Source organism: Bos indicus x Bos taurus, chromosome 13, assembly GCF_003369695.1.
Source record: "Bos indicus x Bos taurus breed Angus x Brahman F1 hybrid chromosome 13, Bos_hybrid_MaternalHap_v2.0, whole genome shotgun sequence".
NCBI lineage: Eukaryota > Metazoa > Chordata > Mammalia > Artiodactyla > Bovidae > Bos > Bos indicus x Bos taurus.
Genome location: NC_040088.1, coordinates 13659766 through 13677020, shown reverse-complemented (window position 1 = coordinate 13677020; position 17255 = coordinate 13659766). Strand labels below are relative to the sequence as shown.

Genomic DNA, 17255 nt, shown 5'->3' with positions numbered 1-17255 from the left:
CTGTGTCCGGGGCGGCGCGAAGAGGCCCCGCGGGGCCGTGGGCCCGGCTGGCGGACAGCGGGCGGCGCGCGCGCGCGCCCCGACGCGGGGCCTGCCCGGGGGGTCGCGGGGCGCAGGCGCAGCGGGCGGGGGTCCTCCCCACGGGCGCGCGGGCGCCTTTGTTCCCGGCGCGCGGGCCGGGGCGGGGCCTGCAGGGCCGCCCCGCCCCCGCTCAGGCCCCGCCCCGTCTCCGCCCGCAGGAGCCGCCGCCGCCGGGGTCCGCTCGCCCGCCGCCTGCGCCGCCGCCGCCGCCAGCTCGCTCCCGCCGGGCCTGCGCCGCCGCCGCCCCCGGCACCCGAGCCATGGCGGGCGCCGCGTCCCCCTGCGCCAACGGCTGCGGGCCCAGTGCGCCCTCGGACGCCGAGGTGGTGCACCTCTGCCGCAGCCTCGAGGTGGGCACCGTCATGACTTTGTTCTACTCCAAGAAGTCGCAGCGGCCCGAGCGGAAGACCTTCCAGGTCAAGCTGGAGACGCGGCAGATCACGTGGAGCCGAGGCGCCGACAAGATAGAGGGGGCCAGTAAGTGCGCTCCCCATTGCTGCACACCCCCGGCTCCCCGGGCCTGCCGCGCGGGCGCGCGCGCTGGGGCGGCGCGGGGTCTGCGCCCCGGCTCGCGCGCGCCCTGGGGCCACCGCTGGAGAGACTCCGGCAAACTTTGGGTCCCCGCCCCCGCCTCGGCCAGGGTGGTCACCGGGGGCGGGGGGCATCCGGGTCCTCAGTCACCTGACAGGACACCCCCTCCCCCAGTAAGGGGGGGAGTGTTCCAGGCGCTTTGCCCAGAGGCCTAAAAATCCTAGCGAGTTGGAGATCAGTGGGGCCGGCGTCGGGTCCCCCCCCTACCCCGGGAGCGGTGTCGGCCGAGGCAGTGTCCAACCCCCGGCAGCCGCGGAACCGGAGGCCAGACCAGATGCACCGTTTTTCCAAAAAGATCAATCTGGTGCACCTCTGGGCCTCCCGGCCGGGCTCCTACTTACAAAGGAACCTTTGGGTTCCCCAAGTAGAACTTAGGCAGATGTTGGCGTAGGGCTGGTTTTGGAGCAGAGCCGGGCCTACTCATCTCTCTCTTGGGGCCAAGGAGGAAGGTGGTCTTGTTTGGTTTGGAAAAGCCCGAGAGGAGGCAGTGGATGTTTTTCCCGCCGCTTCTTTTGTCCTGAAGCTGAATTTTGGAGGTCTGTGTGCGTGGGCAGACTCCCAAAGCCAGGGCAGGGAAAGAGGCCAGGCTTCCCCTTGTCCTTTGGAAGCACATTCTCCAGAGCTTGGCCCCAGAAAGGCCAGCCTCGCTGCTGCGTGTCAGGTACTCTTCAAGAGGACGCAGCCAAATTGGGGTCCAGCCCTTAGTGTCCTGCGTCCTGTGGCTGGAGGGAGCCAGGAGCGGCTACTATTTCCTGCCTCTTTGCTGTCCCAGACCTGACCTTGGCTGCTTCTGCGAAAGAGAGAGTTGGGGGATTTTGAAAAACCCCAGATCCTTCAGAGAGAGATTCCACTGAGCACGCGCCTGTGCTGTGGCCCGATGGGCCCCCCAGCTCTGCCCTCCATTCTCCCGCCTCCAAGTGTGAGATGATGTGTTTGCAACCCCAGGCTGTGGGTTGCTTCCTACAAGAACCCCCTCTACCCCCGACCCCCGAGACTGGAATTAGAGCCAAGCTCAGAATTAGGACTGTGTAGAGGAAGAGGGTTCAGGAAGTGATACCCCCCAAGAGAAGGTCTTCCAGACCTTGGGTATGGTGTACCTGCGTGTAGATGACTGAGGAGACGGGGAGGAAGGAAGGTCTTGTGGTGAGACAGCCGTCCTCAGCCGCACACTCCAGATCTCACACAGCTGCTGAACTTCCACAAGACAGCCGCCTTCCTCTGTGACCCTCCTCGGGCCCTGGCAGCCGGCGGGAGAAAATGTTAGATGATTTGAGAGGCTGGATTTCAGAGTAGAGGAAGGACAGATCCTGCAGAGGACTGGAGGGGCATCACCCTGGCATCAGACTCCAGTCATGGCCCTTCCGTGTGTCTGTGGATTCCCCGGGCTCTCCTGAATTGGTAGCGGCTTGCTGAGGTTCCCAGGTAGACTTCTGGCTAAGAGGCTGCGTTTCACACCATGCACGGGACCAGCAGGCAGTTGAAGTGCAGCCCAGTGGTGGAAGGCAAGGTTGGGTTTGAAGCCCGTATGTAATAGTTGTGTATTGCCCCCAGCCAGCTACTTCTCTGAGCCTTAGTGTCACCATCTGTGAAGTGGGAATAATGATATCTCCACCGAATGGGGTTATTCTAGGGGGATAAAGGAGAGGATTAATGTAAAACAACATACGGGGGCTTCAGATCCAACCTTGCCTTCAACAGCTGTGCTGTTGGATACGTTCTAAATGTTTAGTAAATGTAAGCTGTTATTCATGACAATGGTGATAGACTATGACTGCCCCTCTTGGACTGGGACTGTATGGCTGCACAAAAGGGTGAGGGAGCAGGAAGGGAGGAGCTCGGGGACCCAGCTCATTTCACTGAGATCACTACCCGGAAAAGGGAGGAAATGGTTTTGTTTTGCCCCGACCCAACTACTCACCCCCCTACCACTTAGAGCAGGGTATGGAGTTGTCTTGAGGAGACTTGCACATCTATCTCCTGGGTAGGTGACTCTCTTGTTTGTAAGTTGGGGCCTGTACAGAAGGAAGGGGTGTGGAGAGGCAAGGGGCTAGTCCAGCAGGTCTCAGGTCTCAGGGGCTGGAGGCAGGAGTGCCAGGTACCTGATAACCCCAGCCCCTGCAGGTGGGTCCGTCAGAGGGGTGCAAATTCAGTAACCTCAGCTGGGATTTAAGAGGCCTGCCTGGAGCCTGGGCAGAGGAGGTAGAAGGGGCCATGGCCCATTGATAAATTGGGTCCCGGGATTGAAGGAGTCTGGGTGAGAAGCCTGGTGGACCCTGGTGTGCAGTTCAGTCAGGCCTTGCTGCTGGAGCCTTCCACTGGAGCTGCCCCAGAGCCACCTGCTTGTGGGTGCACCTCATTGCTGGGTTCTGATCCCTGCAGCCGCCTCTGTAGGTTCTGAGGAAGTTTGGAGTGCCAGCAGGGCCCCTTGCCACCTGGCCTGTTGCCCAGGTGCCTCAGATGCCTGGCCTTTTCCTGCTGACCCTGCCAGGGTACCACGCAGTGTCTGTAACCTGGCCAAAGAGAGAGACGCTTGTGGGACTCTCAGGGTATCCGTGGCCCTGCAACGAGATGGGGTTCAGTGAAAGTTCACGGTGCTCACGTCGAGGACCTCGTTCTGGCCTGACTCTGTGCCCTCTCTCTTTATCCTCCTTTTGTGAAATGCGACCGGCAGGTGCTCACGTCGCATCGCGGGTGGGAGTTTGGTTTAAAAGGGGTGGGGTTGGTACTGGTTGTCACAGTGGTGTGACAGGAACCAGGTCGGTGTTTGGCTTTTTGTGTTACAGATACTGACATAAATGAGTACAAAGCAATTACAGACTTCCTGCTGAGTGCTACAGAGACGTGTCATCATGTTTTCTTGGCAGATCCACTCAAGGGCCCCAGGGGGTGGTCTGGAGTGCCACCCCACTTTACAGACGAGGAAATGGAAATGCAGGGAGTGAACTGTGCTGCCACGTGACAGCCTCAGTGGGACCCAGCCCTCCCGGCAGGTGCTGGCCGGCCAATCCCAAGGGCACTCTACGCCCTGGGGTTGTGCTCTGAGTGGCCTCAGGCCCCAATCCTGGGGTCCGCATCGCTCCTCTGAAGAGAAACCTTCCTGTTCAGACTGTACCTGACGGACAGCCCCGGCCTTTCTCAGCTGTGGCTCCACACTTCTGGTGCCTTCTGGGTTGACATGTTCAGTCAGGGGTCACTGTGGGCTCGGATGGTGACTCCATGGGGGGCCAGCACGTCAGGAATTGCAGCCCCAGGTTTTCGTCTTTGTTTCTGCAGTCGATACCCTTTTAGACGCCAGGCCTCCTTAGGTGGTGAATCAAAACAGGCCCTTGCCTTCAGGGAGACTGAAGCGGACAACGGCAGCCGTAGTTCCTGCTCCCTTTGATGCCGGGGGTTGCAGGGTGGCAGAAGAAAGCAAACTCCCCGGATAAGGCAGTCAGGCTCGTGGGGGAGGTGACATAGGGACCTGCAGTCTGAGGCCTGACCCCTGTGGCTGTCAGACCCTGGAGGAGACAGACCTCAGGGTCAGCTCTGAAGGCTGAGCCCGGGAAGGGCGGGCCTGTGTCGTCGGGGATTTTCCTCTGCTGCCGGGTCAGTCCCCGTGGGAGAAGGGTAAGAGCACGTGTCCGGATCCACAGCTCACCATCCTCGCCTGTGTGTTTCCTGTCTGACTATAATTTTTCCAGGGGAAGTCAGAGCTCTCAGTGTTTCCTCAGCACCCCCAGGCTTGCCCTGATGTGTGGGTTTCCAGGCCAGCCCGGCCAGGCCCCCTGTGCAGCTGGGGCTTTGTCTTCCCTGTGAACTTAGGGACAGAGTTTGCTGTGCCTGGGAGAGCTGAACACACCACGCCGGGGGCCCCCAGCACCTCCAGCTTCTCCCCTGTGTGTGCGCCGGGGCCCGCACATACGTACACAAACACACAGACTGGAGTCATCAATTAGAGAGCTTGGCCTCTGGCTTGCTTTGGGTCACCCCTTGGAATGAGGGGCATTTGCTTGCTCAGTAGATACTGTGTGAACACCTCCTGTTTGCCTAGTACTAGGCACTGAGAGTTCAGAAGATGGACAAGACCTGGACTGGGCTGTTGAGGAACAACTCTTGGAAGAGGCAGGTGTGGGGACGTGTAATTAGAACCCCGCGTGTTCCATGCCATAATAAAGGTCCATGCCCAGAGCTTCCTGTGTGCAGAGGAATGAGCTCTGCCCAGCAAGCTGGGGGTCTAGAGGAGAGAGCCAGGAGGGGAGGTGGCTGGTGCACAGGCCTGAGTGGTTAAGGACCTTGCCTGTGCCCTGGGTGAGGCCCCAAGGACCACTGCACTGGGTGGGTTAGGGGGCAGCATAGGGAGGGCCATGGCGTGCCAAGCCTTGTGGGTCGTGCTCTGTCCTGTAGCAGAGCTGTCACCAGAGGCTGAAGTGGGATGTCTGGGAGAGGTTGAGGAGGGGGACCTGGGAGCCACTGCGGGAGAGAGCCAATGAGTACGGCATGCCTTGTCTCCTAGCAGGCAGGCGGATGAGCGGTGATGGAGGCGTGGGGTGGTGTCTGGAGGCAGGAGGCAGAGGAGCCGTAGTGGCTGAGCACCAGGGCTCTGAGCGCTCACACTGCCTGGGTTAAAATCCTGCTGTGCAGCTCACTTGCTCTGTGACCTTAAGCATGTGACTTTCTCCCTCATCTCTAAAAGAGGGATAGTAACAAACACATTTTTCTCGTAAGGGTTTTGTCAGGATTCCGTGAGAATGTGTAAGGTGCTTGGCATCGAGTGTAGCATGTAAGTGCTTCACACGTGGGAACCCTGACGAGGAGGAAGGGGAAGATTAAGTGGCCCAGAAGGACCTGTTAGTGGAAGGGAACAAATGTACATGTGGTATCGAGGGGGCTGGCTGCCACGTACTTCGATGTGGGGACCAGGAGGCCACTTAGCCCCCATTTATTGTCATCAGGGCTCTTTCCCGCCCCTGACTTTTGCAGGGTGTCAGGGCAGCTGACTAGGAGCAGCTGCTTCGGTATCACATGAACATATCAGATTAGTCTGTTTCTAAGAACTTCGCCCTGATAAATGGTATGTGAGTCCATTTTGGGGAGACCCCTGACTTCCAGGAAAGGCTTTAACGGCAGCACCTCATTGTGCTAGGGCCTGTTTTTGCCTCTCCTTTCACTATCCGTGTTGGTCTCTATTAACTCATGGTGTTTCTTTCTGCTCTGCCCTTTTCTCTGATGTGGCTTCAGAGAGGTCAGTGAGAGCTAGGGCTGGAGGGACAAGGTGAGGCCTGCTGTAGCAAAGGCCCGATACTAGAGGACAGGAGACTCCCCCCACTGCCAGCCTGCTCTGAGAACTGCAGAAGCCAGTGGGGACTTTGAGGGGAGTCCCAGGACAAGTGGGGCAGAGAGTGCTCAAGCTTCCCCAGGGGGAAACCTTTGAAAGCAGCCTGATAACAGGTGAGAAGACTCCAGGCCGAGTCCAGGGTGAGGAGTGGTCCCCAGCAGCTGGGGCCAGAATCAGTCAGATTTGGGTGAGAGTCTCAGCCCTTCTGTGCCTTTGGATACCAGGCACCTGAAACTGATCTTCAGCTGTCAAAGTCATTTCCCCCTTACAGAGCAGCCTGTCGACAGTGGTCAGGTGGGGTCCGTCTGAGAGTGAGAGGTGGCACCTGAGCGTGCTCAGTACAGCATGGGGCCCTCGTGGGTACTTAGCAGCTCTTGGTTTCCCTTGCCTTCGCCGTAGCTAACCACAGAGCTCCAGTTCTTCCCACCACCATGCTGGCCTCGAGGCTTCTCCGACAGCCAGGGGCTGGAAGTCTGTTTCTTACTTCTTTGTTCCTTCCCTGAGTCTGTTCACAGAGGTCACAGGCAGGAGAAAAATTGGGTATTTGAGTAGTGCATTGGTTCATGGAGCATTTTCTCATCCATGGGGTGTTAGAACTCCACCACAGCTCTCGAAGAGAGGCAGGGATGCCAGGCTCCCCCTTACAGAGGAGGAAACCGAGGCCCCAAGGTGAAGGTCACTCAGCGAGTTCACGGTGGTGCTGAGACCAGGGCTGGAATTCCCGATTCCCTTTGCAGTGTTCAGTTGATCCCTCCACTCTGGGGCAGGTGACAGGTGGGTGTTGTAGAAGAACAGGGTTTGAATTTACCTGGACAGGGCTGTCTGATCTCTCCTCCGCCCCCTGGCCACATGCCCTGTTTGGCCAGCCTGGGCTTCGGTCTGCACACGCTGGAGTCAGTGGTTCCCTTGAGAGACTCGGGCTCCCTCTGCAGTCCCCCCATCGAGACGCGGTCCCCTCTGCTGTGTGTGTGTTGGGTAACCGGAGACCCGTGCTCTGACTTGCTCTCCCTGGGTTATGATGACAGCCTCCCTGAGCCCCTGCTGGGTAAGCGGGAGCCGGGGGCTTCGTGCTCAAGGTGCTCCGAGAAGGGCCTTTGCGGGACCCAACGACAAGCTGAAGCGTGTGCCCTCATCCGCGAGTTCCTGTGTTCATCCCACATTGAGCGTGGTCTTCGTTCCCACGTTGGGAGTACACCGAGCCGGACGTGGTCGCTCCCACCTCTGACCTGTTCACTGAGGTCGTATCTCCAGCGTTGTGTGCTTTCCGTGTCACCATAGCTACTCTTTCCTTTAAAAAAAAAAAGGTCCGAAAACAGCTTTCTTGGGCCCCTGCGGCACATGAACAGGTGAGACGCCGCTTGTGCCCCCCTGACTGGACGCTGGTGTTCACTGATGTGCCAGGTGCCGTGGAGGCTGACGGTAAACGTAGGGGATGAGGCTCTCACGGGCAGAAAGGAAAAATGACGACAAGGTCTGGGCACTGAGAGAGACACAGGCCGGGGCAGCTCCGTGGGTCTGCAGGGGCGGGGTGTGCCGTGTTCATCCCCGTGGCTGACAGCGGCCGGGGCCTGGCTCTCCCCCGTGTAGGTCATGTGTGCCACTGTTTGTGCAGAGGGTTCTCAGTGGCGCCGGGTTGGCCCCCGGATGCAAAGCCGGAACACCCCGGGCACATGAGGCCCGAGGGGTTTTGGAGAAGGAGGCCGGGGGGAGTTAACTCCTGACACCTGGGCACGGGGTACAGGAAGGGTGGCCCCACGGTTGTGGCAGGTAGATTGCAGCCCGTGGGGGTCAAGAGGCGGCCGGCGCTGGGGTCTCGGAAACAGGGAACTTGGTGTTCCGGCTCCGAGGCGTTGCAGCTGTGCCCTCGCCTGATTGTATCTCCTCCTTCACCCCAACACACGTGCCCCTGCTCCCGCCGCCACAGCTTCCTGCCGTCGGCCCAGGGTTTTAGGGCCGCCCTTCACGGCTGAATGTGCTGGGTCTCCAGAGGGAGTGGGCCTGAGGCTGCCTAGAGACCGTGCCCTTGGCCCCGGAGGGGAGGAAGGACGTGGGAGGGGACCAGGCCATGCTGATGCTGCAGGTGGTCGCTCTGGGGGAGGCCGAGGCCTCGGGGGTGTGGCTCAAGAGTCCCCGCTTGCATTCCTGCCTCCACTGTAGATGGTTTCCCTCTCCTCGTGCGACCAGTGCCTTTTGAGGCGGCGCTTGGCTCGCCTTTGAGAGGCTGCAGTGGCTGAGTGCCCAGCACAAGTCCTAGCTCTCCCCACCGCACCTCGTCACCCCATAGGAACTTGGCTGTCCTGGGGGAAGCAGGGAGGGCTCCTTTTAATAGCCCACATGTAGGCTTTGTATATAGGCTCTGCGCTTCCTTCCGGGCCCTTCCTGGTGTTGGCCGGTGGCCCTGGCTTCAGCAAGACTCAGGATGCAGAGTGAATGGGGCAAAGCTTTCTCCTGCAGGACTGGCATCTCCCTTGCCGAGCCAGGCCTGGCACCGAGCAGCCTGAGGTTAGGAGGCAAGGAAAGGAGGTGACCCAGTCCCTGATCCTGGGAAGCTTGCAGTCTGGAACGTGCGGAAAACCATGAGAGCCCCGGGCCAGCAGGAGACGGTTGTGCCGAGTGCTGTCGGCTGAGCCTGGGGCTCCAGACAGCATCAGCCTGCCCTTGTGGGTCGCTTCCCCTGCTGGCTGGCAGGCTGGCGTTGGCTGGAGGGTCAAGGCGTGGGCTCAGTGAGGAGCGGCGGTCTGACCAAAGCTCCAGGCCCTGGTGGCGGACAACCGACCAGACTGGTGAAGGCTTGGGCCTGGGAACGTTTGACCACTTGTTTGTGTGAGATCTAATTCTAACTCAGCAGGGGCGGGCTGTGCATGTTGAGGTTGGCTTCCTGTTTTCCTGGACACCTGGGGATATGGCTGAGCTGAAATGTCCTAAGGGAAGTGGTGCTTTAAGAGGTGGCTGCGCCGCCCCCCCACCCCACCCCGCCTGCCCAGTTCACCATGTCCTTGGTATGGCCTTGCCCGTGGGGGGAGAAGGGCATTGACCATCCTGGACCTCTGGCTGTGGGGGTGTGGTGGGTGAATTCTAACGCCGTGGGATGAGTGACTTCAGCCTCAGGCCTGGAGAGTGTGGGCCTGGGTTCCTGAGTGACTAACCCTAGGAAGGAGGGGAGGGGCTGGGCACAGGTCCCAAAGGCTTCTTCTCCGCCTACTCCAGGGCAGGAGATCAGTTGGGAGGTTGGGGAGCGGCAGGGGCTTTCGAGACCCTCTTTGGGGCTGTGCAGACCACGTGCCCCCATTTGTCATCCAGCTGTTAGGTGGTAGCTCTCCCGTGCCAACCCTAACACAGTAAGAGGGTAACACGCCTGTGTTCGCTCGTCAGCTCCCAGCTGGGACTGTGGCCCTTCTTAGGAGCTCTGAGCATGTCCATGATGGAGGTTAGAACAGATCGCATAGGTCGCTCTCTCAGGGGTCACTAGGGCTTGTTGAGGCCAGCGGTGAAATAGAGGGAGGGTCCCTCCAGTGGGAACCCCTGATGCCAGGCTTGTTCCTGATGGCGTCTGGGTCCCCGGCCTGAGGACTGGCCCCTGCTGGAAGGGTGAGGCTCTACAGCCCGGGGCGGGAGGCTGGGAGGCAGCTATCTGTGCTTGAGGAGGTGAGGCGGGAGCTGTCTTAAGAGGGTGGAAGTAAGGAATTAAAACCAGGAAGGGGAAGTCCCAGGGTAGCCACCCCTCTCAGCAGGGGGGTTGATTTCAAATAATCTGAGCGGGGCTTCCCGCTCACCTTGGAGTGGGCAGTGTCCTGTGTGGTGTGACCTTATGGGGCCTTGGTTCCCCCGGAAGCAAAGGGAGGACAGGCGAGTGGCAGGGCTTGGGCTGCTGTGGCCCAGAGGGAGCGGCCCGATCCTGAGGCGAGGCCAGGCCAGCGGGTCTGAACCAGGAGAGCGGGCCAGTGGGCAGAGGAGGGCGTCCGAGGGAGCAGGCCTGTGACGTAATGACCCTTTCCATTGTGCAGAGTGTCTCTCCAACCGAGACATTCAAGGTTGACCTTGTTGGGGATTTAAGGGCTGGCCCCACATCCCCGCCCACCCCCCACCCCCCCACCCCATGGAGAGAAGGGCCCGTGCTGGCAGTAATACAGAAACCAGAAAGGCGGGGAAGCAGCACGGGTCAGTGAGCTCCAGGGGGAAAGGCCTCCGCCATTCCCCACCCCCACCGTAGCCCCTTTTTAGCCCCCAGCCAGAGGCCCCTGTTGCTTCCTTTTGGGGGTGGGGGACAGGCCCCAGATTTTTTCTTTCTTCTCCTAACACAGTCCATTCCCTGCTAGGCACTGGGGCATTTGGTTCACAGCGTCAAGGACCTTATGCTCCAATGGAGAAGGTAGTCAAAGAGCCTTAAAATACACGTGGTTCCCACTCATCTAGGTCCTTGGTAAACGTGATCGTTAATATAAATAAAGCCAGTAGGGCTTGTTCAAGGATTAGATTGGAGAGTGGTGAGAGTGTACAGAGTCCAGTTTAGGCACTTCTTTGGAGGTGAAGCTGTTAACTGGCAAGAGGAGTGGCAGTAGGCCTGGTTTTGGTGAGGGCTTGACTTTCAGGTACGTTCTTCCCAGGTGGTGCTAGTGGTAAAGAGTCCACCTGCAGAGCAGGAGACACAGGAGATGTGGGTTCGATCCCTGGGTCAGGAAGATCTCCTGGAAAAGGAAATGGCAATCCACTCCAGTATTCTTGCCTGAAGAATCCCATGGACAGATAGCCCATGGGGTCACAGAGTCGGACACGGCAGAGTGACTGAATACACACACCTGTGACTTTGAGGTGAACAGGCAGAGAAGGCAAGTAGGCAGTTGGCTTGAAGGATCTGAAAGCTTACAGCCGGACTAGAGTAGGGCTGTTTCTGTGAGTTGTCTGTCATTGGTAGTGAAAGCCATGGGCCTGCGTGACGCTGACTGGGGAGCAGGTGGAGCTTCGGGAGAGGAAATGCCCTTGGCCTGGGCCTTGATGAAGGCCAGTGTGTCCTGGGTATAGTCATGGAGCCCAAGAAGCAGGAAATCAGAAGTCAAGAGCAGAAGTTCAGCAGGAGAGAGGGTGTGGTCAGCTGTGTTGATTGAGGGTCAGGAAAGGGGAGACTGGGCAAGTGACTTACACCCAGGACAATACCCTGTTTCTCCAGGTGGTCTGAATAGACAGTGAGAAGCATTTCATTGGGTCTCCTGAGATCCTGGACACATTCTATACCTGGCTCTGCTGGGCCCTCAGCTTCTCTCCTGTAGTTGGGAGCCTGGCAGACACAGGCCATCTAGAAAGAACTTGGGCAGTATCAGCCTGTAGAGGAGACACAAGTCAGCATGCATAGGGCTGCCTGGGGAGTCCTGTGGGCCTGGGCAGAAAAGTTGAGGCAAGCCCCTGCTGCACTTGCCCTGCTGTGACATTGCCGGCCAACCTTCCCTCCCCTCTCATCCACCAAACTCTGAATGTCCTTTTCCCCAAATATTCGATGCCTTGGCTTTCGTGATCCTGTGCTGGAGAACCTGGTCGGGCCAATCCTCCCAACCTGCCTTCTGTGGACAGAGTGGTCTGAGACTCCTGAGTCCAGCTGCTCACTTTCTCTGGCTCCCGGCGCCATCGACACCTCCCTGTTCCACCCTTTGTAGGCCCTCCTAGTTATCTGCTTCCCCATCTGTTTCCTCCACTGGGCAGGGGCTTTCTGACTTTCTCAGGGCCAGGAACTCCAGTGCTTTATTGATCTCTGTTTACCCAGGACCCACCCTGGGGCCTGACCTGGAGTTGGTGGAGGTTTGGTGCATGTTTGATCTGGGTGATGGAGTGAGAGAATAAGCCCAGTAGATAGCTGCTCATCTCTCTCCTGGCTTTGAGTTCCCTGGGTGGGGCCCCTTGCCCTTCCTTCCTTTGGGGCCCAGGCGTGCTGTTCCCACCTCTTAAGATGAGTGGGATTCATCTCGCATCCTAGGGAAGAGGGCTGTCTGCCTGGATAGTGTGAGGGCTTGCTGGGGCTGCCCTGCTTCTCCTCTGCAATCCCAGTGTCGGGGTGGCTGCTGCTGGGTAGAGGGTCCCCATTCTGCTGTGAACTACCACGTGACTGTGACAAGACCCCTGGGAGCCTCACGTTTCCTCATTGCTCCAAAGAGGAGATTCACCTAGAATCTAGACTACAGGCATTTCACAAACTGGCAAGGATTCTTTACAGCCGTGACTGAAGCAGTTGCATGGGGGAGGGCAGGGTCCCATGTAGGAGGGTCCGCAGACCCCCATCCAGCTGCCTGAATGGTCTTTTCCTGCTCTTCTCTGTCAGGTGTCTGGGGGAGGGTAATGGACAAAACCCTGCTAGGAGCAGAGGCCGAGCCCTGCCCGGGGTGGGCCTTGCACACCAGGGTTCCACTGGGGCTTCCCTGTTGTGTCCTGAGAGGGGTCTAGTCCTCTCTCCCTTGCTGTCTGGTCTGAAGGTGCTGCTGTACCAGAAAGGAAAGCGGATAAAGCCCAGCCACACCTTCCCTTTGCTGCCTGACCTGTGACCCTGGGTCTCCGAGTCTGGATCCTCGTCGTCTGTGAAATAGAGGCTGAGAGCTACCCACCCCTCAGCTCTCGCCTTTCTCCCTGCTCCTGACTTCTGCTGGAAAAGCAGGGGTGGGGTCAGGGGCAGGGTGAGGACCCTCACTCCTGGTCCTCGGGCAGCAGGCAGCTGATGTGGAAATTGCTGGCTGTCTCAGGCCCAGCAGATTCCTGTCCCGCCTGTGCCCTGGTTGTCTTGTCTTCTGTTGGGCCACCTCAGTCCTCCTCCTGAGCCATGAAGCTCTGTCAGAGCTGTACACGGCTGGCTGGTCCAGGCGCCCTGGGGTGCAGAGTCCCTCTGTCACTGGCTCCCTGGGGTGGGCAGCAGAGGTGCCGGCTGGAAATCAGCTGGCTGGCAGGGCGCTTCCCTTTCGTCCTCTGGCGAGCAGAGCTCAACTCCATTTGTGCCCCCAGGGCCCCGGTGTGTTGTTCTTTGGAGAGGGGGTGCAGGAGGCCGCTGACTTGGGGGGTAGGGGCTGGGAACAACCCGGCCGTGTATGTGGAGAAGGCGTGAGCGATGACAGGTCATTTCTGGGAAGATCTGTGCAACTCTCCTGGCGCCTGGGACCCGCTCTTTTCAATCTCCTGGTGACCTTGGCATAGAGCCAAGCAGGGCATGGTGCTGAGGGAGCCCTGCCTGTTCTCTTTTGTTTTCCCCAGAGCACCATTAGCTTCCCAGGGTTCCCACCGCAGGAACCTTTGTACAGGAACCTCCCAGTGTTTGCAGATTGCTCTGGCCCCCAGGGGCAGTGTCCTACCCCACTGTGGCTGTTCTTTCTCCTGTCTGCATAGTCACCTCACTGACCACTGCGCTTGCATATTTGTTGTAGCACCTCAGCCTTTATTACCCTCCTGCACCACCTCTTCCAGGAAGTCATCCCTGATACCATCTTTGAGCATCTGTGGCCTCTTAGATAATTAGTTCTGGTGTCTAACTCTCGTGTTCATTCCCACTTCTAAGCACTCGGTCAGCATGTTGAGGCCTCCTCAGGGACCTGGGAATAGGCAAGTGTGGTTTTTGCCTTGTGGAACTCACAGATCAATGACCTTGACACCAAGGAGGCACCAGTGTGACCAGAATAGGGAGCACCAAATATGCCGCTGGACCAGGCACGACGGAGACTTAGGTGACAAGGTGGGCCTGGCACGTGCAGGGGCTCAGAGGTCAGAGGCGTGCTTGGAGCTTAGGTGGGATGGGGGCTCTGGGTCTCGTGACCTTGACCTGACTCGGGCCCTGTTGAGGGGTGCTGCTGGGCCTTGCACACCTTCCTCAGGTGCCTGTGGGGCTGAGCATCCACATCCCACAGGCAGGGGCAGTGCCAGTCCCAGGGGGAGGGACCTGTCCTGGTAATGCTCACCTCTGTCAAGTTTTCTAGATTAAAAAAAAATCTTTCATGTTTATCATGACTTTGTTACTTTAAGCTGTAAAATGTATTCGCATGCAGTTTTGAAAATTGGTGTTATTTACTCTTTGGCCGTGCGGGGTCTTCACTGCCGCTCGGGCTTTCTCTAGTTGTGATGAGCATCGGTTTCTCCAGGTGCAGAGCGCGGGCTCGCTGCTCCATGCCGTATCTTCCCAGCCCAGCAGTTGAACCGGTGTCCCCTGGGTTGGCAGGTGGCTTCTTAACCACTTGACCACCAGGGCAGTCCTACATGCATTTTTTATGCAGTTAGTTTCTTTTGCAGTTTCTACCAATTTACTTATGTACTTTTCAAAGGGAAAATGCTCTTAAGAGAAATATTTCAGCAAATGCATCTTTCATGTCCAGAAATTTCCGTTTTTGTTTTGTGGTGGTGGTTTTCTTGACCAGATCTTCATCATTTGGGGTTTAGTTTTCAGCATGTCCTCATGTCCCTTTCTAGCAAACTCGTCTTCCTGTTTGTGTAGTTCTCTGTCTGCATGTGAAAGGTTTACAGCAGGCCCACCCCTCACTGAGGCCTTCAGTTTATCCCCAAGCCACCCAAGAGGAGACAGACTTGCTCGAGGCCCGAGCTGTATGCTTGGAAACAGGATTTGAAACTTGGCCTTTGTGATTTCAGACCTGTTAGTGTCCTGTTCTGGTCCCTCACTATAGGCACGGTGGGGGTGGTGTGGGGCTGTGGCTGCACCGGGCCGGGTAAGCGTTCTCTGGCTTAGAACATGTGCCCAGATGTGAACTCGGAGGCTCCACGAGTCCCCGTCTTCCCTCATGGTGCCCCATCCCTGTGAGACCACATTCGGGGCTGGGGAAATGGCTGTTGGAGTCTGTTCCTTGGGCCCAGGCAGTGGTGGGCCAACTTCACCCTGGGTTCGCCCCCAGGAAAGTGCTGGCGGTGGCCGCCATTGTCTCCCCTGCCGCTGACTCACGTGGGCCCCATGTCGGTGACTCTAGGCGCACAGGAGGGGCCGTCAGACTTTCCAGGACTGGTGACTCCTGGCAGGGCCCTTGTGCAACCTTGTGAGGTGGGAGGAATCCCCAGTTTACCGATGAGGAAACTGAGGCCAGAAGAGCGTCGGACTGCCCGGGGCCACACAGCTCGAGTGCAAGCCCTGTGTGATTCTCCTCTGCTGGGCCCAGGCAGCCTTCAGAGAGGGTGGTCAGAGCAGGCTTGCTGAAGGAGTCGACGGAGGTGGCCTGGCATGTGAGGCCAGTCCTAGGCCTGGGCGGTCCCCCATTAGGCCAGAGCCTCTTGAGGAGGGCTGCTCTTATTTCTTTATGAGAGTTTGTGGGCGGTTAAATGCCAGGGACCGAGCCCCCCTCCCTGCCCAGGCAGCTAATCTTGTCACTGTCTACCACGGCCTTGCTTGGAATGGCGAGGCCCACGCTGTTCCTGAAGCCTGGGAGCCTCTGCGTGGGCCTCGGACACCTGGTCCCCAGAGGAGCGAGCTCGCTGTCGTGGCTTCTGACCAGCTGAGGTGGCTGGGTTGTGCCGGTGCAGCTCCAGGCCCCTCTCGGGGGTGGACGAGCCTGGGGGTGGGCCTTCGTCACAAACGAAAGCCGCGCTCTCTCCTACCGGACGCCAGCCCAGCCTGGCTTCAGGCCCTGGGTGTGGGAGCCTGCCCTTGTCCTCAGAGAGTCCCCATCTCCAGCCTGGCCAGGACCTCCCAGTGCGGCCAGCCTCTCTTCTCCCCACGTCCCTTGAATGTTGTTTTCTGAGGTTGTGTGAGGGGATGAGTGCTGGGTCCTGGGTCTCCTGCCCCCCAACCTGCCCTCCCTGCCCCCAGCTCCCAAGTCCTGGGAGGGTCTCTCTTCCTGCCGTCCTGTCCCGCTTCACGTCTTACCCAGACTGTGTCAGGGGGGCTCCTATCCCCTTCCTGAAACTAGGGCAGAGGCCATGCATGTCCCAGGGAGTCACACCACCCACCACCCACCCCCCACCCCCGGGCTTGGTGGCCATCCCTGGCTCTCAGGAAGAGGACCCTGCTGTATTTATTCTGGGAGGCAGAGGGCAGGGGTGAGGCAGAGGGTGGGGGTGGGGGTGGAGGGTGAGGCCAGAGGTCGCACAGGATGCAGCTTTTAAGAACCTGGTAGAGCCTCTCCCCCGTGTCTCGTCCTTCCAGCCTGCAGTTGGCTCGATGGCCTTGAAGGGCATCGGGCCCAGGCCGACAGCTCCAGTGACGGCGAGTGCAGGGTGTGGGCAGCGGGAGCCTGGGAGACGCAGGCACCTGGCCTGGGGCTGCGCTCTGCCTGCCTGGTCCCGTCTCGGGTGGGAGCCTCCTCTGCTGTCAGTCTGTCACAGTGGATGTATCCTGGAGCATGGGGCAGGCCACAGGGTCACCCAGGACCCGCTGGCAGTGTGTCGTGTGGGGCACCGTGGCAGCCACCCAGCCGCAGGCTCTGTGGTTGCTCGCTGGGCTGGCTGCTGCTAGCTAACCTACTACGTCGTAGGCTGACTGCCTCTAGTGACTGGTGGGCAGCTGCGCAGAGGGCCCAGACTGTGGCCCGCGAGGCTTTGTGGGCCTGTGTGCCTGTGTGTGAGGCTGTGTGCCTGTGTGAGGTGTGGGGGGCATGACAGCAGCCCTGCACCGGAAAGGCACGCTGGTTTCTGTTTCAAAGGGCAGGGTTTGTGGTGGTTCTGTAGCTTCTGATCTGTGCATTTCCCGTGTTCAGCTCCTCCTCCCATCCTGGGAACCCTGTCTCCTCAGGCTGGGTCTCTGACTCAGTCTCCCTCCCTGCCCCCTGTTTTCACCTGAGCATAACTCTTTAAGGACTCCACCCCTCCCCCTGTTGGGGTGCCTGCTTTTCCCTTGTTTATTCAGTCGTTCAAGCTCTGGATGGCCTTGCCGGCCCTGGGAAAGATGAAGAACACACATAAGCGCCCTTAGCGGTTACTGCAGGGGGTGTTTCCAGATTAGATCTCTGGTGGCAGAGAACGGAGTCTGGGAGGTAGACCGTCCCTGGCTGGGGACCAAGGTGAAGTGATAGACGGGAAACAGGACTGTTCTTGGCCTCAGTCCAGCTGGGATGGGATGGAGCAGGGAAGATGGGCGAGCGGTAGGGCACTGAGCCCCATCACGAAGTCCCTGAAGGCCGAAGAAGGAGTGGGTTCTCCCTCGTGAGTCACCTTTGGAGGATCAGAACAATGTCTTACACAAATTCAGGGGCTCGGGGAGGACGGCTGGGTGGTGAGAACTTGAGGGCCGGCAGGAAAGCAGGGGCTTCCAGCTGGAGGACCAGGCCCTGGGGCTGCTGAGGGCATGGAGTAGGGGTCGGACCAGCAGTGC

General features: G+C 59.1%; 1 protein-coding gene across 2 annotated transcripts in view; it reads left to right on the top strand.

The window, feature by feature from the left end:
- The first annotated feature begins 311 nt into the window (after positions 1 to 311).
- Positions 312 to 17255, top strand: part of PLCG1 (phospholipase C gamma 1) — a 33254-nt gene continuing 16310 nt past the window's right edge. For both annotated transcript variants that reach the window (XM_027558537.1, XM_027558536.1), the window contains exon 1: positions 312 to 558. In XM_027558537.1, the coding sequence (XP_027414338.1) occupies positions 342 to 558 (217 nt within the window). In that variant the 5' untranslated portion in view covers positions 312 to 341. The remainder of the gene's footprint in view (positions 559 to 17255) is intronic.